This window comes from Phaethon aethereus, assembly GCF_964289735.1.
Source record: "Phaethon aethereus genome assembly, chromosome: 1".
NCBI classification, from domain to species: domain Eukaryota; kingdom Metazoa; phylum Chordata; class Aves; order Phaethontiformes; family Phaethontidae; genus Phaethon; species Phaethon aethereus.
Window position 1 is genome coordinate 187946211 of NC_138575.1, and position 25499 is coordinate 187971709.

Sequence of the window (25499 nt, forward strand, 5' to 3'; positions counted from 1 at the left end):
TGGGTGCTGGCAGCATCCCTCCTGCCCGGCCGGAGTGCCCCTGGGCCGGCGCGGCGGCCTGCGCCGAAGGCCTGGCGGGGGCGCGGCTGGGTGGGAGGTCCGGTGCCCCCCCTCGGCTTGGGGTTGTCTGCAGCCCCAAGCTAGCTGGAGACCGACTCGTGCTTTGTGGTGTTGCGGTTGATGCACGGAGTCTTAAATAAGTTCGCGTTACCTCCTGCGTTGGTTGGCTGGTGATTGATGCACAAGGGTTAAATAAGTCTACCCCATTCTCAACACTTCGCTTTTAAAAGTGTCTCTTCCCCCTCCCTCTCCACGTCCTCTTCCCAATTTCTTTCCTCCCTGAAGGGAGGAGGAACAACGGGTATTGCTCGTGTGTTTTCTCGGCTCTTTTGAGGGGCTTACTTCATTGCCACTGAAGTGCCTATTTCTGGTTTCCCCCAGTAGCCAAAGGCGGCAGCGGGAGTTAAAAACGGTGGATCCGGTTATAACCTTCTTATTGAAGCCCTGAGATGTTGCCAGAGTGAGATGGGGCGGGGGAGGGGGAAGTTCGATTGTAGCTGAGAAAGATCGGAGGTACTAAAATCAATGGTAACACAATATGCTTAACTTACCCATATTACACTTGGGAATAGTCTTAAGGTGCCTTTGTATTTGCAAGATCATTTCAGAATTGTACAGTTAGCCTTTAGTGATAGGTACTGCCAGTATTTAATTAATTCTTGAGAAATTAAGTATTTTAAAATAATGCTGGTCCCCTTTGTCCAGGTGAGTTTCTTGATCTGCAGGCAAGATGATTTTTTGAGGCATGGTAATTGAATTATGCCGTTTTGGCTGATGCTTTGTAATTTCTAACCCTTCAGGGATTCTTTAAAATCTGTTGGTAGATGAAGAAGTATAGTGGTGGAAAGTCTTAATCAGTGTAGAAAAATAATAAAATAGATTAGATTATTCCCTCTTTCTGTTAATTGTTTGGTGTGATATAATCTGAGGTGGGGGGGAAAGTACCTCCTAAACAAGGTATTCTCTGATATTTCTGGTGCGATGAGTAGTAACTTTTTTCTCAAGCTGCCTAGACTTAGGGCTGGGGGCAGTGATTTTTAGCGATGATCTAGGCAGAGAAAATGAAGGAGTCTTTTGGAATTGGTGAAGGCTGGTATTCATGTCACTATGTAATATACATGGCTCTGTGTAACAAAAATGCAATGTAAAACAGCTAGAACCAAACAAGAAAAGAAAAATTCGGCCCTTTATAATTGTCATTAATGCTGACCAAGGGAGGTGTATTCCCCTCTTCTTTGCCCTCTTTTCTTAGTGTAAAGGCAACTTGTCACTTAATAAAACAGAATTTTTCAAGATTGCCAACCCAATTAGTGAAAGTAATAAATCATTAGAAATGAGAAATAGAAAAGGATACGTAAGACTGTTCTGCCTGCTTGTCAGTATAGGGTTGTTTCATTTGGTTTTCAATAGTGATCATTTTGCTAAGGTTGCAGAAGAGTACATATTGTTTTTAGGCTATTTTGAAATTGATATTTGGAATGAATCCTTCACAGATCAGTATTTAATTAAACCTGGCTCTTGCAAATCATCAGCAAAGTTCTTTTGGCTGCTTCAGGTCATTGTGCTGAAGACCAAAAAAAGTACTTTTGCTTGAAAACAAAGATGTCTCTTCCTTAAGAGTAGTCCAGCAAAAATACTTTTTTGAAACATAATCATAGAGATACAGTTGTCCTCAGCTAGAATCTTTTATTGTAAATACAATTTAGTAAGAACATATTACATGCAGTTCAAATTTATTGTGTGTATGGTTCAAATTCCTCATGTCCTTGTATGCCTTTAACATAGATGTGCACATGTACACATATACCTGTATAGCTATTTAAGAGATTTACTCAGAGCATTTGCGCTTCACAGACAAAAGATAAATTTTATTCCTTTCTGTCAGCTAATGATTGTCAGTACACACTGACTTTTAGTAACTTTAAGCATAGGATAAATTTATACAGAGAGAAGAAATCCATGGGAAAATACCTGTTGTGTTCCCTTAAGCTGATTTCACTATTTAATTTTGCTTTTTACATACGTTCAAACAAGACTGGAAAAAGCTAACTAAATGCTTATTACATGGTCTTATGAGAAAGGTGTCCCTCAACAAATCACTGGAAAAATGGCTTTAAGGTGATCCAACTTGCTCTAGCAAGGTAGAGATGGCTAAACTTAGTGTGGGTATTTATCAGTTATTCGCATAATCATTTTTTTTCTTTTTTTTGGTGTCTACTGACAGTTATTCAGGAACAGGAAAGTCCTCTTACATCTGATACCTCTGCCATTTATTCCCCCTTTTTTTGAGTTTACGGTAATGAAATTTAATAGACAAATACAATATGTAGAAGTAAAAATAATTTTAAATGGTGGGTTTTATTTACACAAGAAACGAGCTATTTCCAGGCTGTTTTCTTAGTCAGTGCTTTCACTGTCTTTCCAGTTAGTTTTAAGGTTTTGGTACTTTTCAGGTGATTGGACCATTATTCTTCTGAAAATGGGTAACAAATTTATCAGGTTTTGTTACATTGTTGGACAAGTGGGACCCTTCAGGTTTCTTGATGATGAAGAGCTGAGATGCTATAGGTCGTGGAAATAACCTGTATAATTCAAGTATTAAAGGACAGGATGCAGGCAAGACAAAATGGCTATAGTGTTATGTTGATAAACCAGTACAGTTTCTGTCCAGCGCCTTTCAGAGTCTTTGTACTGTGATATACAAGACTGTTGGTTTCATGAGGTAGGTGATGCTGCAGGTGGCGCTCTGTTGATGCTCAGGTCTCCAGGGTTTACTAGCTGATGCCACAGGAAAATACTTAACCTACTGTCTGAAGGCAGTATAATTGTAGACTACTGTACCTGAGTAAATACCATGGGACCCAAGTTGTTACAAAGTCATCTTCATGGTTTTGCTATGCTGGGCTTTTGCCTCAAGGAATAGCTGTGAATAGCTGTACCTAATAATCTCTTGCTATTGTATTCTTGAGGAGGTTTTGCTTTTATAGGTGCTGGGGGGGAAGACGAAGAATACAATTACTTGATGCCACTACTCATCATCTTATTTAAATTACATATACTCAAGAGTAAACCCATATAAAGATTTATTTCCCATATAAAGGTTAAATATATGCTTGAGATGAGATTGAGAAAACCAAGCCGGTCAGTTGTGCAAAGGAGACCTATACTCTAGTGTCTTGGTGTTTATTTTTTATTTTGCAGTCATGTTTACATGCATTTGCTCCTTACCTGGTTTGTTTTTGGTAGTCTAGGAGTTCTTTTTTCTAGCTAAATTGTGTGACCCTGGGAAAAGGTGAAATAGTAAAACTTACATAGAACTTAAAAGCCCAGCACATGCTTTCTGTCTTTATTAATACCCTATATTTATTGACTGTTGTGGAGGATGCAGAGATGAATGAAACAAACTAGATTTTTCTGTTTCATTGCTGCTGATTAAACAGGAAAACTTGGAAAGCCTTTTTTATTTCATGGATTTTTTTTGTTTGTTTGTTCTTGTTTTTAGAATTAGATTTGAGATCAATAAGGGTAGCTAACTCGAGCAGAAACTCTTCTGACCTACTTGGTGAAGTAAGAATGCTGGTAAACGCATCTTTGGGCCCCTGTGTTTTGCCAGCAGAGGCAGGACTGCCCAGAGCAGTGCCAGAGAACAGAACAAGATTGTTGACACACGTTAGCCTAAACAGGAGTCACATGTGTTTCTCTGTAGTACTTAGAGTTGACAGAAATAAATGGGCCAGTTGGTTGAGTGGGTAAGTAGCACATTTTCCTCTTGAGATTGTTGAAGGGTGGTTCCAGTGCGTTGTATGGTACAAGAATCTGCTGATAGATTTCACCAGAGTATCAGTGATAGTGAAACAATATTTAATATTATGTTTCCCCCTCCCCTCCAATGCAGCCTTGAAATCTAGTTAAAGAGAAATGTCGGAACTAACTGTAAGGTGTGTTTTACATTTCGCGCATCATTTTAAAAATCATTAAGGCAGTACTTTTTCAGAGGCAGCAATCAATATGGATGGTGTGCTGTTTAATCTTTCTTGGTTTTAAAAAGCTTTTAAATTGTTTTTATTGTTTTTTGTTTTGTCTATTTGCATTTTCAAAATGTATACAAACTAAATGGGGAAACAAAATAATCAAGTATAAATATTTTTTGTAGGTATTTTTGAGCTGTCTTCTTTCATCGAATATTAAGATTGGTAAAATCATGGATATGTACCCCAAGGCGCAGGGCAATCGAATGAAACCAAGAGTATCTGTGAAAAAGGTAATTATCTGTATTAAAAAAAAAAAATCTCAGATCTTTTCATTCTTTATTGCACAATCTAATAATGAATCAAGTCAAGTGGTAGGTTTGTTGGGGGTTTTTGGGTGGTGTTTGGGGTTTTTTTTCTTCTTTATATGTTTTAATTTTGTTTGTCTAACTTTGCAAAGAGGCAAAGAAATTGCCTTTGCTTTATGCTTTGGCATATTTAACATAGTTGAACTGGGAGGCAGAATAGTTTCAGGAAGGAGTGCATGCTTTTGTTTTTGCCTTGTGTTTTAAGGTAATGTGATTAAATTATATATTTATTTACATTTTGAGCACACATTTTTCAAGTTTATATGTAATAAATTTAAATAGAAATATAAATATGTAGTGTTCATTGAAAACTGTTCTGTGAAGTCTGTGTTAGGACTTACTGACCTTTATCTCTAGATCTTGGTTTCTTGACTGGCTTATCCTTGTGTTTACTCGAACTTCTAGGCAGTGCTTTGGTGAAAAATAAAATATGTCTAGCACTCATGAAAGATGTGATAAACTGTAAACTGTTTTGTTCATCAAACTTTGTGTCAGATGCCTGTGATAGGTGTTATACAATTAAGTCCTGTGATATGTGTTAGACAATCTTGCATAACCATGTTTGCTAAAGTTCGCTAAAGTTTTCTTAAAGCATTAAAGTTTAGATGGTACAGAACATGCCCGGCAACAAGACAAAACATGCCCTGAGGTAGAAGGGGAGGGGAGAGCGGAGTAGATTGCAATTGGAAGATTCGAAAGAAGGCGCGAGTGAAAACGGATTGTGATTGGAGAAACTGACAACCGACGAAAAGTATAAAGAGAGGACTGAAAGACTGTTAAGCGGTTGGCCGTTGGTGGAGCAGGAGCCTCCGCGGCCACCCCAGCGCTGTTTTGCTTACTTGTCGCTTGCTTTAATAAATCAAAAAATTTCTAATTGACCAGCCTCTGTCACTCAATTGGACAGGTAAATTTATAACAGAAGATATTAATGTTTTTTTAGCAGTATTTATTTATTCTTTTAAATTTTGTTACTTTAGCTTGGAGAACATAAATACTCTCTCTCAAATTTTCTTGCAACCTCTATAAGCACTTACTGAAATGAAAGTTGCAATTTATCCTGAAGGAACAAATTTATTTATCCAGTCAAAATTGTTAAATACAGATGCATATTTTTCTAGGTCTTTAGTGGTTAATAATAAATTATTTACTTAAAAGTGTGTGCAATACTTAAGAGGAGAAACTGAGCGAGGAAGTATCTTGTCATATGAAAATTGCATTATTTTATTCCATAAGCAGATTTTGTTGTTTTAAGGGAACAGCGTCTGTGGTATAGGTCCTGTAGAAACTGCTTGAAGGCAAAGGTAAGGATTATGGGACTGTCAGGCAGGTAATCAGTTTTTTCAGGTCCTGATACAGAATGTTAACTGCCATACGTTAAGCAGTTTGTAATCATGGGTGATATTTTTTCACTTTAAGGTACATGGTATAAAAGGTTTTATTGGTTTATGAGAAATCTCCAGCTGAAATAGAGTTATTTAACTACGTCAAATCATTTTGCATTCTTAACCTGAACATGAAGTTGATTTTAGAGGACTTTTTTTGGCCTGCCCTTTATTTGTTTTTGGGTTTTTTTCCCCCCTTCTTCAATTTAAAGAACAAACCAAAAAAACCACCCCCTCCGTCCATGCACCCCCACATTTTTAGGCCTTTAGGTTGCAGAAACATCTTTCTGATAATGATGGTGACCAGTGATTCTTCACTGATTCTAATGGTTGCCTAAAATACTAGCTCTATGAATTGCTCTGTTAATTGCCATCAAGCATTCTGGACTGTGTGGTTCTAGGAACATGAATTTGACCCTTCTCAGGTGTCTTTCTCAGAATTCTACATTTTCATCCAGCCAGGCGCTGATGTTTTGATCTGTAGCTGCCTCCTCTTGATTTTTCCTTCAGGAGTGGATTACTTAGAGTGTGGTACTTTCTTTCTCGCAGAGCCAGGCAGGAGGGTGGTGAGAATCGCAGTATGCTTTCCTCTTCTGTTGATTTACAGTTTGCGATCTGGTTCATGTCCACTTTGTAATACTTGGTAATACTTAACAGGAATTGTTGCAGTAGCTCTTAGAAGTCGGTGCATGGTTGCAGTATGCACATTTAAAGCCTAAGTTTCCATTTTTACAAAATGACTTCAAAATATGCAGTCCATTTAAATTTTACAGCACACGAAATCAGGAAGAGCTGTTTTGTTACTTAAGAGCAGAGGAGACATGACTCTCCAGCACTGGACTTGACTTCTCAGCACATAGTGGCATCTTACAGGTTTGTGGGTTGTTTGAAAAATTAGAGAGCAGTTGTTTAAAATAGTTCATGAGATTGATTAGTATAGAATTTCCTCCAGTGTACTATGAAGGATCCATGGACAATGACTTCTTGATTTGCTGACCACTAAGGGGACAGTGCAAAACTTTGAATTGCTCTTTTGAGCTAGAGGCTTGAGAAGGATTTTCATCGTTCAGGTCTGTCTAGCTCTGTGCCCATTTGAGGATATTTGTGCTTTTCCCCTAGTATGACTTAGTAAGTTTGAAATCTGTCTTTGCTATTGAAATAGGATTTCTTGCCAGACATGTGACTGGAGTACATGGGCCTAGAAGTAGAGCTTTATAGATTGCTTGGGTTTTTTTGCCCATATGTCGATGTATATTGGAAGTAGTTGTACTATTTATAAAAACAAATGACATCCTTTTGTTGAAGATGACCTCTTGTCCTTACCTAAACTGAGCTGATAGTCTTGGGGACTTGCTGGTTTTCAGTTTTTAATGTAGTTGGGTGTCTCCTAGACTGGGATTGTGAGAGAATTTGCTTTCGTCATCTGTTGGTTAGGAGGATTTCTCTGAAATTGAGTCCAGTCCTTTGCTGTCACAGGCACAACTTTGATAAGAATATGAAAAAGTGACTAAATACAGTCGCAGAATTAATGAGGGGAGATTAAAAAACACAACAACACGCTGCTGTCTTTAAGTCTTTTTGAACCACACTGCTGTAATAGCTAAGAATCTTATGAATTCCAGGCTGAAGCCATTCACAGCAAATTTATACCTGTTTGTTCATGGATGTCGTTATTCTTCAGCTTAAATATTTGTTTTTTCCTTTGCTGACGTTCACCCTCGTGATGTTTTTACAGTTGGTAATCTGTCCTCTGTTAGCCTTGGCTTTTGGAAACTGTGTAAACTAAGGTTTTAGTCTGCTTTTGTATGAAAGCCTCTGCATTCCAGCGATTATCCTTCAAAGTCCTACTTTCTGTGCTTGCTGTAAGTTAATCTTCTTTTTACATGTGGATGATACTGTATGTGCAATTACACAGGATGTCCTTCTCAGTGACTCTGATGTCAGTTCTTTCACTAAAGGATGTGTACTAGGGTCATGTTTGCTATTTTCAGTGGTCTATCATATTGACCATTCATTGCTATACCATGATCAAGAAGTCAGCTCGGGTCTTTTATTTCCCAACTTGTGAATTTGCAACTCTATTTTAAAGCTTGCTTTTAGTTTTTTAGGATGTAACTGCACTTCATACAGTTGCATTTTAGAATACTCTCACGTTGAGCAAGTTCCTACTGTATGATGTGCTGCTCTTCCTCTTAACTGAAGAGGAAGGCTTACTTGGAGTTATCATCAGCTTTCATCTGCATATTTTTTTCCCATTAAATATATTAATGATGATGATGCTTGACTTGAGTCTCAAGATAAATTTTGAGGAAGTTGGTTACTGACATAGATCTACTATATATTCAAAAAAACCCCTTGTTATCTCTGTTCATGCAAATTCTTCTTTTCCAGAAACAGCACTCTCTGTCTTTTTCTGTTTTTTTAACTCTTCATATGTTTCAGTGTAAATAATCTATGGAAGTCCAGATAGATGAGACCTTTCCTCTGTCTATGCATTGTGTCTGTTAATTTCCGTATCTTTATTCTTTCCATGTTCTGAACTCTTTCATATTTGTTAATATGATCTTAAAAACATGCATCATTTCCTTCTTCCTCCTTTTTTAATTATGGTTGTTTTATCACTTCGGTTATGTAGCGCCACCATCAGTGTGCTACCAGACCTAGGTATAGTTTTGAATGCTGGTTCTTCTATACCTCAACTATAGTAGCTCTTAATACCATACTCCTGCTCTAGTTATAGATCCTGCCTTTTATTTCAGGATGTTAAACTAGGGAAAAATACTTGCTTATAAATAAGGTGTATGTAGTAGTTTGTAGCCTTGGAAAAGCTGACTACTAGAGAACAATGATAAGCCTTTCTCAAACTGGATCACTTGGTTTGCAGAAAATTAGCAGGTCACACTGTATGACTTTTACTATTTTGAGTGTTGTGATTAAGTTACTGTAGAAGCTGAAAATGAGACATTTCAACATGCTTGCTTGACTTCAGAAATTACTTTTGTATGAAATGAATGGGGGAATTACTTGGGGGGAGTCTTTGAGCAATATTGGTATCACAGCCCCCTGTAAATCTGGAAGATCCAGAGAATCAAAGAGAAAGACACTGTCAGCATACTTTGGAAAGTACAAAGATATATATGACTGCAAGACAGGAACTGGAGGAGCAAAGTCCCTCCCACTGTAAGAAGATCAGGTTCATGACCACCTGAGGAACCTGAACATATACAAGTCTATGGGACCTAATAAGGTGCATCCTAGAGTCCTGAGGAAATTGGCTGTTGTAGTTGCCAGCCATTCTCCATAATATTTGAAAAGTCCTGGCAGTCAGGTGAAGTCCCTGGAGACTGGAAAAAGGGAAACATTGCACCCATTTTTGAAAAGGGTCAAAAGGAGGACCCTGGGAACTACTGATCTGTCAGCTTCACTTCTGTGCTGGGAAGATCATGGAGCAGATCCTCCTAGAAGCTATGCTGAGGCACATGGAGGGCAGGGAGGTGATTTGAGACAGCCAGCATGGCTTCACCAAGGGCAAGTCCTGCCTGACCAACCTGGTGGCCTTCTAGGATTACTGGTCAAGGGAGGAGCTATGGATGTCATCTGTCTGGACTTCTGTGAGGCCTTTGACAAGGTCTCCCCCCAACATCCTTCTCTGTGTATTGGAGAGAGAAGGATTTGTTGGGTGGATGAGGTATTGGTTGGATGGTTGCATCCAGAGGATGGTTGTCAACGGCTCAATGTCCAGATGGAGATAGGTGACGAGTGGTGTCCCTCAGGGGTCTGTAGTGGGACTCTTTAATATCTTCATCAATGACATAGACATTGGGATCGAGTGCACCCTCAGCAAGTTTGCAGAAGACACCAAGCTGAGTGGTGCAGTTGACATGCCTGAGAGACAGGGTGCCATCCAGAGGGACCTGGGCAAGCTTGAAGAATGGGCCCATGTGAACTCACAAGATTCACCAAGGCCAAGTGCAGGGTCCTGCCCTTGGGTTGGAGCAACCCCTGGTATCAATACAGGCTGGGGGTTGAAGGGATCGAGAACAGCCCTGGCAATAAGGACCTGGGGGTACTGGTGGATGAAAAGCTGGACATGAGCTGGCAATGTGTGCTTGCTGCCCAGAAGGCCAACTGTATCCTGAGCTGCATCCAAAGAAGCATGGCCAGCAGGTCAAGGGCGGTGGTTCTGCCCCTCTGCTCTGCTGGGACCCCACCTGGAGTCTTGTGTCCAGGTCTGGTGCCTTCAGCACAGTAAAGACACCCGTTGAACCTGTTGGAGCGGGTCTAGAGGAGGGCCACAGAAATGATCAGAGGAATGGAAGACTTCTGCTGTGAGGACAGGCTGAGAGAATTGGGGTTTTTGAGCCGGAGGAAGAGAAGGCTCCAGGGAGACCTTATTGCAGCCTTCCAGTACTTCAAGGGAGCTTATAAAAAAGGTGGTGACAGAATTTTAGCAGGGCCTGTTGCAACAGGACAAGGGGTAATGGTTTTAAACTCAAAGGGGGTAGACTGAAACTAGGTAGAAGGAAGAAATTTTTCCTAATGAGGGTGGTGAACCACTGGCACAGGTTGCCCAGAGTGGTGGTAGATGCCCCAATAGATCCATAGGCAACTTTCAAGGTGAGGCTGGAGGGGGCTCTGAGCAACCTGCTGTAGTTGAAGATGTCCCTACTTCTTTCAGGGGGTTGGACTAGATGACCTTTAAAGGTTCGTTCCAAGCAAAAATATTCTGTGATTCTATGATTACTAAAATGTGGAAGTAAATTGCAACTAAACGTGTGGGAACAAAGGAATAGGTGAAAGTGGAAATTAGATGAACAGTTTATTAATTTATTTCATATGACCTAATAATTGCCTTAAATGCATTTTAAAATAGTTCAGCTGTTACTTTTCCATAAAAGTGACAGTTCTGACTGCTTTAATGTCACTTGGCCTTGGCTGTCTGAGTGGTAGTCTGGGCGTTGTTTGCTAACAGTTTGAAATACATTTTGGTAATTTGAAGGATCCTCAAGTGAAGTTTCTATTTTGCTTTTGTCCATTCATTCTAGAAATTCTTTCTTAATTTTGTATTGCCATGATTACAAGTGTGGTGACACTGGCCGTGCTGTAACAATTGGGCTTCCCATCTAGTGGTACTTGATACCATTTTTTCCACAGGGGAAAAAAAAAAAATCTGTCTTGAGGTTTAACTGTAATACATTAAGATCACATTTTACCATAAAGGGATTGTTTTTGCTGTGGGAATATCAGAAATGCAAAACATTCTCTGACTAAATTTAACTGTCTCGCACTTCTGCTATTGTTTAAGAAGCTATGCAAATTTTAATGAATTTGTCATAAGTTGGACATGCTGATTTGTCACTTTATTTTTAACAGGGCAATCACATAGAGAATAAATAATCAAATTAACAATTTATAACCATATCATGATCTTATTTTTCTTCTTAACATTACCACTCGCTAGAGAAGATGACAATTTTAACATAAAAAATAAAGGTTGCTAACTTCCTAAAACAGGTGAGAGGATGTTGTCTTTTATACAAGCTGAGTGAACCAGTTTCTGTTGTTGTTCTGTCTTCTTGTGTTATTTGACTTCAGATACCAGTGATGATAATTCTTTTGTTCTGCTGCACTTTGTTGCACTGGGAGAAAGTCTCAGATTCTTAAGCCTTTTTTAGCCATCTGTGGGTGCTTGCATATCACTGTAAGTGTAAATATAAGAAATGTTACCAGAAGTTTTTACATGGGATTAGGTTACAGTTGTTTCATATTCTTCAAGGAACGGGAAAGGAGAATGTGTGTGGATTTTCTTGGGGTTTGTTTCTTTGTTTGTTTTCTTTCCCTCTGACTTTTGAAGCCACCTCCATCGCTTTTCTTGGCTAAATTTGCTTTTTATCCTTTTTAAGTAAGAGCTGATGGAAAAGTTGCATATACAGCCTTTGATGCAGGGAATAGATGGGGCTCGGATTTCTTCTTGGATTCATCTGTTTCTTTTCTTCAAGTCTGCATGTTCTCACCTTTTTTCTTTTTTTAAATACCGAATGGTCAACTTCTTTTGGAATAAAAGTATTGCTTGAAGAAAACAACTTGCCTGTTTCAGTTCCATGTCCTGAAGTAAATTTAAACTTCAGACTTGGTGATTTATATACAAAGTAATTTGAAATAGTACTTGGAGTAGGGAAGCCTATGGGAGGCGGGGGATAGATGGATGGACACTGAATGCAAAACTGAAAATGCTTTTTTTTTGTCTTACATTTATTTCATTGTTTTTCAGAGTTTTGGTGAAGGTGTACTGCACTCTATGAAGTCACTGCTACACAGCAGAAAAGAGTTATGCAGTGTATCAGCAGAGGAATGTCGAAATCTGGAAGAGCAAGATAATTTTATTGAGGTTTGGCATAACCTGACCATTTATATATATTTTGTGGCTATGATAGAAAATGATTTAGCGTGAAGCAGTATGGGAAATTGCAGGATAGTAAATGGGAACAATGCTGCAAGTTACTGGCTGTAAAATCTGTCCCCCCTGTTGTCATTCTGAATTCACTCACGGTAGTCTTGAAAAGAGCTGTATACACTTCAAGATGACATTTCTCTGCTTTGTAGCATTGTGAAATTAAAAAACCAAAACGTGTAGATAGATAAATTTGCAAGAATTGTATAACTGGGTGTGCTGGATTTGTGAGCAGTCCTGTGATCCAGGTTGTATGGCTGGTATCCTAACTAAGTAGCAGAACATTTTGATCCAGGTCTGAAAGTAAAAGTTGAAGTGATTGCTCTTGTTTTCCCTGTGCTCAGCACTAAAAGCTGAAGCCTCAACATTGCAGATCTGGACTTCTTTTACGTTAATACGAATGGGCCAAAAGCTGGGCAAGATCTGGAGAGAAAAGTAGACCTGGACAGAATGCAGGTCTGTAAAGTATTTGTAATTTTAGTTGTTAACATTTTCCTCTTTCCTAGAGGATGAGTTGGCTAGGTTTTTAGGAACACAGGGAGGGATGGGAGTGGCACTTGACATTCAGTGTTGTGGGAGAAAATTGTGTAGAGCCGTAGGCTGCAAACTGAAACCGATTAGGTTCATTAGATGCCCAACAAAAGAGAGGACTGTCAGTTTTTCATTAGCAGTATGCTTATAGGAAACTGTAGGGAAGCAATCTAGTGTCAACCTTTAGAGACAGTAAATCTCAAGCTGTGAGGAGGCATAACTAGAGCTGTTTTAGTTACAAGACTAACAGCATCTTCTCCAAAGGGAAAAGAAAAAAGGAAGAAGCAATGTGTACCAGGTATCTTGCATTAAGTGTTTTAGAAGACTACTAAGTAGTAGTTGACAGGCATGACAAGGAGCTTAGAGAAGGAGACGGTGACCTGAACTGGCCAGGCAGAGGAACTGATATAAGGGGTAATAAAACAAAAAAGACCTGGGAAGTGGTTAGAGAACACTGATAATTGGATAGGGAGTAGCAGGAGGAAAGGAAGAGGCAGATTGTGTGACCAGCAGAGATGAGTTAGGATTGCCTGGGTATCACGAGGATTTTTGGGACTGGCTGGTTGTTGAGGTTGTGACTGTATGAAACGTTTGGGGAGCAGGCAAGAAGCTGAATTTGTGAAAGATGAAGAGCTGTGACAGATTAGAGGTAAGGAAGAAATGTTAAGCAGTGGAGGAGTGGGAAAAACTTCTCTGTGTCTGTTCAGACAGACCATGCTCTAGAATCTATGAAACTCCTCAAATATTGGGCCCCTCCTTTTTTTTTTCTTGTAGCAAATAGCTGACAATGTGTTTTATATGCCTATAATGATGGTCCCTATGGAGAAGGATAGCTGACTATATTTAGTTACCTTATTACCTTGAGCAATTAAGAGCCCTCTGGTTGAAATGTGAGAGGGTCAATATCCTGCCACAGAACAGTTTTTTGTTTTGTTTTGTTTTCTTGTAAGAATATAGGGAAAGATTCCTATATGTAGAGTAATGCTAAAAGAATATTATTAGGACTGCAAAGGTAATTTCTCACACTTAACAAAAACCAGAATTTAGGTTTCCTGTACCATTTTAATTCATTTCCTCTGTACACGTGGGTTATGATAGCCTTCAAATACAGTGTCTCATGCACTATTTTTACTTTAAAGAAAAGGCTTGTGTTTACCAACTGTTGGGCTTTCTATCTCGCTGGCCTACTCCCCAACAACTTCTGAACTGGTGTACTAATTTCAGACATGTTTGATGTCTTAAAAGGTGATTTATTTTTCTGTGAAAGCTGGAGTTTGGCCACTATAAAGAAATCCAAATTAATGTTGTCAATGAGGCAAAAATGGGCAGATTTGTCAGTGGTGTGGTCTCCTTGACAGCAGTCTGCTAGCTCATCAGTGTACATATGGACTCATGTGCCTTCATCGTTATGAAGCTATGACTCCTGCATGCTGCCCTATATTGCACAATGAGTTATCCCACAGGAGAAGGAAAGGGTTGGAATCATTATCTTGAGGAAGAGGAAAGGGCATGTAAGAAGACAAAAGAGCAAACACCCATTAAAAAAAAAACAAACTACCAAAAAAACCTCAACAGCAACAAATCCTGAAGCCTCCCAAAATGCTCAGAGAACTAGTTTTTTTTCCAAGTCCTTTAAATTGTTTGCTATTTTTCCTCTTCTGTTGAAGAATTCAGTTCATATTGTAGGTACAGTACAGATAAAAAGATGTAGAAAATGAAAGGTGTCTTGCAGCTACTGTACAGATAAAATTAGGAGTTGAAGAAAAGGTGTAGGAACTGAAGGGTACATTGCCTAAACAGGATTGTTGCATAGTTAACACAGTGAATACAGTACTGGAGACCTGTAATTTGTCTGGAGCTATTTGGAATGCTACTATGAAGCACTGTTTCACTTAGAATTTTGTCATAACTGGAATAAAGATAAGTGGATATAAACAGGAAGATATTTTCTGGGGGCACAGTAGCTTCCTAGCATGAGACCCCCTGAAATAAACAAGTCAACATTTTTAATATTTTAGTATGATTTCATTTTAAAAGAAAGTTTGGGGTTTTTTTTGGTCACACATTGAAAGAACATACTCAAAACTCAAATACAGTTCAAAACATTTTTTTTTTCAGATGTTCTGTTTTATAGATTTGTCCCTTTTATGTATGCATGATCAAGTAGCTGAACCAGTTAATAATAAGTGATTATGATGTTCTTTACTGTTTTTAAACTTGAGAACTGACTGACTACCTTACAGTAACAGGGAGTAGCTGCTACAAATTTGGTGTGAGCTGTGACTTCAATACATAAAATTCAGTCTATTGCATAGTGCTCTGAAATAATTGAATCCAATCCATATCAAACTTGGGTCCAAACATCAGTGGAAGTATTTAATCTTTGTGCTTTATTCCAAATCTACAAAATAGAAGCAAAGATTATTTTTTTACAGCCCTGATTTGAAAATAAATTCTTTGGGATTTTTTTTGAGCATTTGGATACACTTGATTTGTCATTAGGGAAATACTAAATGAGAACTGAGGAAATCGGACATCTGAAACAAAGTTTGTGTAGTGGATGTAAAATAGATCATGTTCTGACCCTGAAGAATGAAGGTAAGACAAAACACCGCCTCTCTTTTGTCTGTGTTGAACAATACAAGACACCTGTAGACAGAAGAGAGGGAGAATATGTGATAAAATATCTTGCCTGTCCACAAGCACAAAAACCTGAGGTAAAGCTGACATTTCTGACATATTCCAGGTTCCTGAGCCTGACAAGGCGCTTTTTTTTTTTTTTTTTTTTTGACGTTGACTGTTTTAATTCTTTTTACTTTAGGGGTTTATCTACTTCGATATTGCATGCAAATGTGTGGCTTAATTAATCTGTTCTGTTTTGGTCTTAGGCTAATCAATTTACATGGTAAATTGTATAATGTGATGGCATTATGCTCTCTTCAGTATATCCAAATGCATCACAGTTAGCATGGACAGATTTCAAACTGGAACTGTTTTATATGGATCCATCTTGAAGCAAGGACAGATGAGCACTGATCTTTGCAAAATCATGTTTATTTTAACAGATGTAATGAGACTTACATGTGTTGCTCAATGTATACTAGCCAATAGTCCACTAGAAAATAGTAGGTTTTAAATGTTGTATGTGCTCTTTAGTTTGAACTGACCTTTCACAAGTCAAATAGCATTGCAGTACTAGTCTTTGTGTAAGACGATGTGCTACTGTTTGAGCAAGGTATGCTGCCCTGAGGTACGGTTTTTGTGGCAGTAGAATGAAGCTTTATGGTAAAGCTTGCCGCATTTTTAACTGTTAAGTATCTGCAGAAAATGAAAAAGTTATTTGCTGTACTTTAATATGTTCATGCATTTATTTTACAGATTACATTTATAGGTTTTGCTGAAGAGATGGGTACTGGTCATTTGCAGGTACAGCGTATATTTATATTGGAAAATAATGTTCTTCAGCAGTGGAGATTTCTTCTTAGTACATAATTTTTTTGATAGAGGAATTTTGGTGTTTGAGGAATGAAATATGTGCACCTTGAGCATTTAAAAACCTAAGTTCTAAATATCACTGAAAGGCTGAAAAATAATTATTTTAATATGATCATCAATTTTTGGTATGGATTTAAAATATTACCTGGGCCAGTCTTTGTGTTGGAATGGTTTGGAATAGCTTACTTTTAAATTGGGGAAGGGGGGGATTTGTTTTGTGTATGGGTTTTTTGCGGGTGGGTGGGGTGTTCTTGTTTTATTGTTAAAAAAACTATGTGTATCAGTATTTTGGTTTGTAACCTTCTCTTTAGTAAAGTTGTGATTATTAATATGGTGCAGTTGTCATCTGCAAAGCTAAAATTTTACTGAATTGACTGCTAGCTGTGAGTTGCTGGTGGGGAACCAGGAGTCAGTATTATAGTTATGCCTAAGATATTACTCTGGAGAGTTAGATGAGGAAACATTATTTTAAAAGGGGAAGTGTAGCAAACTAGTGGGGTTGTGCCATGCCATTTTAAGAAGTTAAGGATTTAATCTTCCTGTGCAATTTATGCATTAGTATAACCCGTAACATCTATGTTTACTGTGCAACTCCACACTTCTACTCTGTCTAGATCTTGGTAGATAGAGATTGCTCTAATAGTTTTCTGATGTTTAAAAATGAAAATCAGAAACTCTCAATCCATTTGTGTTCAAAATTGTATCAATGTTGGTAATTAATCAAATGATGATAGTGCTAGACACTCTTTCAAGTATGGGTAATAACTATTTGATTGTCTAGAGTTAGACGAAATTTAGAGAAGACTGTGCTGAATATGTTTATGGAGACTTGCTTTGTACAATATGGATCAGTAGTGTTCAGATTGTTTAAAGAAAATCATAAATCTGTCATAGGCCTTTTCTATATTAGGTAAATCTAAAAGTCATCCACGATTATGCTTAAAGAATTGCCTTGTTCCTGTTTTTGTAATAGGGGGCTAAAACACCATTCCAATAAAGCACACGAAGAGCATGTAGAGGTCCATTGAGAACCATTATTAGCTGAGTTCAGTCTTCTCTTTGTGTACCTTGTAGGATGAGCAGCTGATTTTTCAGTGCTTACAGGATTCTCCTTTGTGACTTTTAAGCCTCTTATGGCCCCTGATAAACAGTGGAATTTCTTCTGTTGGTAGAACAGTGAGTTGGAGATGAGTGTGGACTGAATTAAAGCTTGTTTACACGAGCTTTACACCACAGTTCAAGAAAATAAGTGGGGGATGGGGCAAGAAATAGGGGAGAAAAGAGAAGCTTTAGCAAATTTAGCAGCTGTTACTATTTAGGGGGGTATGAGATCAAAACCATTATAATTTTTTTTTTTTTCCCCACTTTGTATTCTCAATGTGTTTGTGTATTTAAATCAGGAGTTGGCAGCTGTTTCTGTAGAGCTTCCAGGTGTTCTGAAATCACTCCAGTTGTGCAAACTAAAAGACAATGAGGTTATATTTCTAAAAGATGTAAAGAAAACCTTGGCAAAACCTTATGTCATGAAACATCAGGTAAATGTTTTTTGTCTTCTTGCATGTCTTAATTACAGAAGTGTTGTATTTGGCCTCATAAAGAGTTTAGTCGTGTCACACCTTGTCTTGCTTGTGTTTTTGGGCTATCATAGCCACAGCAGTATTAATGTTGTTGTATTGCTGTGGTTTCTTTAAAATGAATGTTAGAAAATCTCAAAATTAACTTGATGCTTTCAAGTGCTGTGTTATTAACAGAAAATATTTAACAAATATTTAATTATGGTGCTGATCCCATACTTCTGCTAGAAGTCCCTTTTGCTGCCAATTTGGAAAGAAGATGAAACTTGTCAAGTTACCTATCTCTGCTCTGCTCAAATATAGCTTTCAGCCTCTGAAGATTTTTCTTGAAACAGAGGTGCCAAAAATTATAAGAATATCAGGTGTTCAGAAAACTCAGTGGGCTCTTTTCTTGTTTAAAAATTATTTACAATTATAGATGTTGTTAATTACATGATTTCCATTACTTTTATTTCCAATATTATTATTATATAGTTAATTATATTATTTCAAATTATAAATGTTGTTAAAGCAAACTTCTTAAAGCCATATTGACTAATCATGCATGTTAAGCCTAATTATCTTCCTCTACATATTTTTAACACACATTCTTTAGATTCTTGAGTACATATTATCAAGGTTGTGTTATGCAACCTTTTTTATTGCAGTGATTTATTCAGAATGCGGAAGTTACAAAAATGAGTGATTTAAACTATCGCTCTACACAAACTGTTTGATTCATTTTCTTATCTTTAAACTATTTGTAAGTTGTTTACTGTTCATAAAAATGCATTGAAGGAATCCCTTGTTATTCCTGACAGTTGAAATTGTTCCAAGGTTGTTATGTTTGTTTTCTTGTTGCACTCTTTTTCAAGAATCAACTTCCTGAAGTTTTTTGTGTGATGAGACTGTCTCCTTCATTCCCAAGGATCAAAGTTGATTATATATTTACCTTGCTGAGCAAGTATACCACAGGCATAAGATATGTAGTGGAAATAAACTCATCACAAAAACATCAAACAGAGACATCCCATGGAGAAGATGATGACACTAATCAATCAGTTTCTTCAATTGAGGATGATTTTGTCACTGCTTTTGAACACTTAGATGAAGATGAGCCTTCAAAGATACAAAGTGCTGGTAGGTTCTTGCATGCTGTTGACTTGTAGAAATTGTTATTTGAAATTTAGGCTGTTAGGATTTAATGAGAAAATAAATGTAAATAAATAGTAATTTTTTTCATCAATTGTGTTTTGTAAAAGGTTATTATGCAATTGAAAAATTTTTTTTCCTGTTCTTTTCACAACAGTTTATCAACTCATAAACCAAAGATTCTAATCTCAGTGTCAGATACAGATCAAATAGAATCTTGTTCTACTTTTTGTGCTAAAAAATACATGAATTTGTCAGTGATTAGAATAATAGGATTTGAAAAAAATTAAGGATTGCTTTAATCATGAAAGATCAGCTAGCATTTTGCAACAAAAAGAAGCCCAGCAATTGCCATCAAAATCTGTCACTAGTTTTCTGTAGTTCTGTGAAAATTCCTGGTTTTGAAGCAATCTTTATTTTTCTTTTTTTCCCCCAGGTGCATGCAGCTTTACTTCTCAAAACCATCGAGATGCTGCTTCACAGACCATCCCTGCTCAATGTTTAGAAGCTGTTGACTCAAAGATCCTTGTGGGTTCTGCACGTCGAAAGTCATCTGCCAGATCTTCTACTTTGATTGATATTTTGGGACTTAAGGAACTGTCCTCAGTAAAAAATTCAGTTACCACCTCAATTTCTGATCCTTGGATACAAAGGAGTTTCTATAAGCCATATAATCCTTCTGATCAAGGTGTTAATTTTTTATGTAAAACATTGTTTTCCTCCTCTCCAGCTGAATCCTCTGAGTCGGATTGCTCCAGCCCAAGCCCCATCATCTTCTTAGATGAAGAAGGGTATCAAAAAAGCTTGAAGGCAAAACTTCAGCTGCCAAAAATACCGGTAGTGAAAGATGGTATAGAGGATTCAGACTCAGAAGTAAGTGAATTTTTTGATAGTTTTGATCAGTTTGAGCTGGAACAAGCCTTGGAAAACTCTTGTGAAGTTATTAGGGATCCCATTCTAGGGAATCCCCCCCAGAAAAGGAGGATTGCACATGAACAATTGTCTTCTGCAAGCATTACAATGAATCCTCAGAAATTCAAGTCTGATCGTCCCACTCTCCCAGCCAATGTAAAGAAACCAACTCCTCGTAAACCAGAATCGCCATATAGCAGCGTCTTTGATGTCCCGGATTCCCCTCGCCCAGTTAAAACATCAGGGGAAGAGAATGGAGGCTTATTCAGCCCTATTAGGTCATCCGCTTTCAGTCCCCTAGGGAGCTGTGGTTCTTCTGAATGTTTGTGTCGAATAAATTTTGGTGGTGATGGGACAGGTCAAAATCGCCATGATGCAGTTTATAGTAGTTACTCAGCATACGCTGATAGTGTTTCATTTGAAATACTGGGTTCTGTTTTTCATTCTGAGTCATTGTCGGAACAAGGAAATTATTCAAAACACAAAAGGATGACTTTGAAAGAGAAAAAAGGTCAAGCTGCAGATCTCAAAATGAAAACTGGTAAAGAGCCAGATAAACAAGCAAAATCCAATCATAAGTCATTAATGATTAGAGATAGCATTCAAAAATTTGCAACTGAATTAGTTGAAAAAAGTTTTGGCAGTGCATTTAAAGACCTCCAAAAAGGTGTTTCGTCGTGTACCAACGCGCTGTGTCATTTGGCTGCTAGGTTGACTTCTTCGGTCTTTCAGATGGCTTTTTATGAGATTGGAAGACGTAGAGCAATCTCCCTGAAGAAGCGTGCCATTAATGGGATAGCAAACTTTTTGGTGAGCGAAGCTATAACTGGCGCTTTGAAAGAACTGCGGCATGTAAAGAAACAAATGTTTACCAACACCGTTGCACGATTTGCGGCAGAGCTTGCTGAAGAACTTGTGTTTGAGGGAATCATGGAAGTATGCCAGTTTTCGCATCCATCGACACCTACAGCTGCACAACCTTCATCATTTGATTATGATGACAAAGTGGTAAGATCCTATGCCAGAGATTTGTCTGAATCTGTCATTCAGGAGGCTTTTATTGAACTATCTCAGGTTGATGTGACCTTCACAACACAAGCAGCCATTAGTGTTTCCATGGACAACATTAAATATGTGAGTGCAGAAAGTATGTTAGAGTCAACGCGGACTTCCACTGTTTTTCCTAATTTTAATGATAGGGTAGCACTGAAGCCAATCCAAGATTCCAGGAATGAATATACAGTACAGCAAGCTCTATTTTGTACCTCTGGTGTTGTAAGTTCAATACCTGTGCCCTTAGCTGGAAGAGCTCTTTGTCAACATCAGATTTCCTCTGATGCTTATAAAGCAGAAGTGTTCACTTCTCCAAATTCTGGTGACAATATGAAAATATACAAAGACTCCGCTCATCCATTTCTCACAAGCAGAAAGAGAGAGGAGGAAGTCGCTTCTTTCAGAAATATATACCTAACTTCAGATCGCAGTCAAAATACTGAAAATACTCCTTCATTCTTACATAACCAAAACAATACCAAACAAACAAATAACAGATCTGGAATGAACAATAATTCAGAATTAACAAGTGGGTCAAAAGGCATTAATACTTTCTCTGGAACTATGGTAGATATGATAGTAAGTGAAGCTTATGACGCCATAACCTCATCTAGAGTAACAAAAGCAGTAGAAGAGTATACGGATTTTTTAACAAGGAAAATAATAGATAAAAAACCTTATGTGCAATGTATTGGTGAAGATTTCTCAAAAAATATGTTTGCAGATTACTTGGCCAAGTATGTCATAAAACAATCTGTGGATGAAAGTAAAACTGTGTTATGCAACAGTAGTGAGAATGTAGCATGTAATGTGAGTTCCCAGCCTTACGCAGATAGCAGTAGAAAAGAACAGTGTGTGATAAAGAAGCAGGAGGCTGAGAAACAAAGTAATGTTTCTATAATTGTGGGACAGCAACAGATGCCTTTGAATAATCCATGTAAATTTCTTCTTACTCCAACTCATTCTGTTCAGTGTTTTTCAGAATCTAAAGATTGTTGGCAGGAACAAAAAGGACACAGGTTTTCTTCAAAATCACCACCACCTTGTTCTGCTGTGACTTTTGCTAGGCAGGTTCTAGAGGACTTTACTGACACAGGAAGCTGCTCAATAACTTACTTAAACAAGCCCTCAAAAAACCATGATACTCGGAAACCCTCATCAGGACCTTTGACTTACAGGCAGGCTGATTGTTTTCTGCATGCCAATAGCTTTTCCTCAGTGATGTTTGGCAGTGAAGATGCTTTGCAGATGGAAGATAAATCAAGTCTGAAAGATGGAAATACCTGTGTAATGCCTAATACACCCCCACCAACTCCTTTAGTACCATGTCAAGGTAGTTCTGAAAGAAACCTAAGAAAACTATCTAAGAAACTCAAGGGAGAATTAGCAAAGGAATTTGCACCTGCAACACCACCTTCTACACCATACAATCCATCTGTTACTGGTTTGTCTGAAACTGAACATGACTCTTTGGAAAATGAGGAATTTATGCTGAAACTCATGCGGTCGCTTTCTGAAGAAGTGGAAAGTAGTGAAGATGAAGATCATTCTGAAATGCCTGTTGGGAAAGAGGAGCACTCAGAAAAAACAATTCAGTATGCAGATTGCTTAGCCAGCCATATAATTTCAATAGCAACTGAAATGGCTGCTTCCCATTTAGATGGTAAAATGAATGAGAGAGAAGTTGGTAGACAGGTTCAGTTAGGTATGCAGAACAAAAGATGTGGATATACTGCATTTATAAATATCCCAGAAGAGACGTGCAATTCTTTATGGAATTATGCAGGTGATATGGCAGGAAAAGTCATCAATGAGGCCAAGAAAATAGTGAAATCAAGGCATTGTAAGCTGTTGAGGTTGAAGCGGGTTAACTGTCAGGTGGATTGCCTTTATCTGAGAAAAGGTGATAAAGACTACTGTTCAAAAGAAGGCTGTGGTCCAGTGCGGGACCAGTGGCCAGGGGAGAGAGATACATCTGTACTTCCTTTACCACAAGGTTCGGGCATGACAGGTTTGACTTCCAAATACCCAAGCTGTGAAAGTGTGACTGATGAATATGCAGATCATATTATTCGTGTCTTGAAAAGAGAAGGTGGTAATGCTGAACTGTTAATGGATCAGTATGCTAGCAGACTTGCTTACAGATCTATCAAATCAGGCTTACAGCAAGCTGCTAGAAAAACCAAACTGAGATACAACAGAAAGACGTTTCCTGGGCAAAATGCACAGGTAAATGGTAAACTGGAGCTGATGGAAGCATTGAATAAAGATGTAGTACAGCAAGTGAAAAGCAGCATTCATCACTGTGAAGACCAAACGTATGAAAGGAGTACCAGCACACAGAGAACAGAATGCACAGAGTTGTTACATTTTTCAGAATCCCTTGCTCGCAGTATCACTTGTGATGTCAGGAAGAAATTGAAAATGTCGGGAGCATGTTTGCCAAAGTCCCTGACAGATTCCTGTCTATATAAAAAGACTGAATTTGATGAAGTCACAGGGGATCTTATTAAAACAAGATTTTCTAGGACATTTCTTCCTTTCTCCTCAGATCATAAACTGTATCATAGTACAGGCAGTTTAAATGAAAATGGCTACAGTGAAGGCATAATTCAAGCTATAGAACAATATGCTAGGAAGGTAGCAGATGATACTCTAGAAATGAGTTTAGAGTCAGCTGTTCTCCATGTGGCTGAAAACAGAAAAAATGTGGATAGGCTCTCATATACTGAGAAACTGTCTCCTTTTTCTGGAACTGTCTGTAGATGCTGCAGTATGAAGGAACATCGGTACTGTGCAGAAAATATGTCTCATCATCTACCCACACAAGAATCCTCCATTCCAGCGAGGCATTTTCTTCATTCTGGATTAGGTGGCGCCTGTCAAAAATCAAGAGTGTTTCAGCTTGATATTCCTAAAATTCATGTTGATGTAGAACAGAAGACAGTGTTTTCTGGCAAGGGGGCTACTGCGGCCATAGAGAAAGCAGAAGGAGAGCTAAGTTACACAAGTCTGACAGCTGACAGTGGTATTGGACAAGATGGAGTCAGTTTTGCTGAAAGCCTTACTACTGAAATAATGACATCAGCTATGACTAATATGGGTCAGGCAGTTAATATAAGGTAATACTAATTTTCTCTTATTTGTTGCATTTTGTAGCAGAAAAAGAAGGGTTGTTCGTACAAATATGTGTTCAGAAGGATTTTTTTTTTTTTTTAAAGTACATGCTTTACATTCTGAATGTTTTCTGCTTTTATTCTGGTGATATTTAAATGATTCAGAACTAGAAAAAAAGACTTTTTTCCACCTGTGAGAGCTTGAAACCAAGGTTTCTAGGTATATCGGCATGTGTTAGGTTCCAGTAGGTGACTAATAAGTTGAACTTACTATTTCAGCCAAGCTAGCCATTCCTTTATAGTATGAAGGCTTTATTTTGATTATGACTGTGTTGTGACAGTGTCCTTATTACTGGGGAAAAAAAACCCTTACTTTAAGAAAAAACAACTTAAACACACTTTAGCTTACAGATTAGTAATACAGTAGACAAGGAACTGACTTTCAAATTCTTGTCTATTTAGCAAAGGCTAATACATGGTTTCCTTTAATAGGCTTATAAATAGGAAATAAGTGCCACAGTAACTTTGGGGCAAACAGCAACTGTTTCTTAAAACTGACTGTGCAGTGATCACAGTGACTTGAAATCTCTTCTTCTTCCGGTCAAAGACCAATCTTTACCATATTGTTTTTTCCAATTTGTAGTAAGATTTATTTTCCTACTTCTTTTTTTGTAGGAATTCCTCACAATAGCTGAAGGTTTATTTTCCTAGTTTCTAGAGGGGCATCATGATGAATAATAAAATTGATTTTTATATGTTCAATGGCTAAAGGCTGCAGTGGGACTGAATTTAAATTTTTCAAGGGTTGATACGAAACACATACTAGCTTCTGCTCCATGGATGTGTATGGGAAATTTTGTTTTGTGTGTGGCGGTAACTTTTGCAGAAAACTTTAAGATCTGTTTTAATTTTTATGGCCTTTCAATGAAAGCATTCAACTAAAAATTATAGCAGTATAAAAGTCCTAATAAGGTGTATATTGTGGTTCTCTGAACAGGGTTGAGTCACACTCAGCGTGTGACAAAAAAAAGTAATGTGGTGATGTTTTCCTATACTTACAGTATCAAAGATGACACTTTTTTGAATCACTTCTTAAAAATACCATTTAAAATTTCTAGTTAGAATATGACAGCAATAAAATGCAGGATTCAAAGAGATTCTGTTTATTGTTACATCTGTGACAAGGAGGTGATATTAGCATTTTAACATGACAATTTAATAAAGTTTTCTTACATCGTGATCTAATGTATGGTACCTAATGCATACGTTTCTTGAGAAGCTACCTGTTGTGGTGAAAAGAACTGGTATAACTTAATAAAAATGGGGGGAAAAAACCACAGCCTTGTATTGCCCAAATGGGTTCAAGTTCAAACAGTTAAACTATTCAAAGCTACATACTAGTCTTGAAAAAATCACGCTCACTGGAGCAAAGCGTTGTCAGTGATGTGGTTAAGGTTG

General features: G+C 37.8%; 1 protein-coding gene across 1 annotated transcript in view; it reads left to right on the top strand.

The window, feature by feature from the left end:
• Positions 1-3058: 3058 nt before the first annotated feature.
• Positions 3059-25499, top strand: part of AKAP11 (A-kinase anchoring protein 11) — a gene marked incomplete at its 3' end in the record, with an annotated part of 36927 nt that continues 14486 nt past the window's right edge. Inside the window, exons 1-6 of the mRNA XM_082012131.1 lie at positions 3059-4321; positions 12050-12166; positions 16139-16186; positions 17656-17790; positions 18684-18948; positions 19397-24047. Coding sequence (XP_081868257.1) covers positions 4262-4321; positions 12050-12166; positions 16139-16186; positions 17656-17790; positions 18684-18948; positions 19397-24047 — 5276 coding nt within the window. The 5' untranslated portion in view covers positions 3059-4261. The remainder of the gene's footprint in view (positions 4322-12049; positions 12167-16138; positions 16187-17655; positions 17791-18683; positions 18949-19396; positions 24048-25499) is intronic.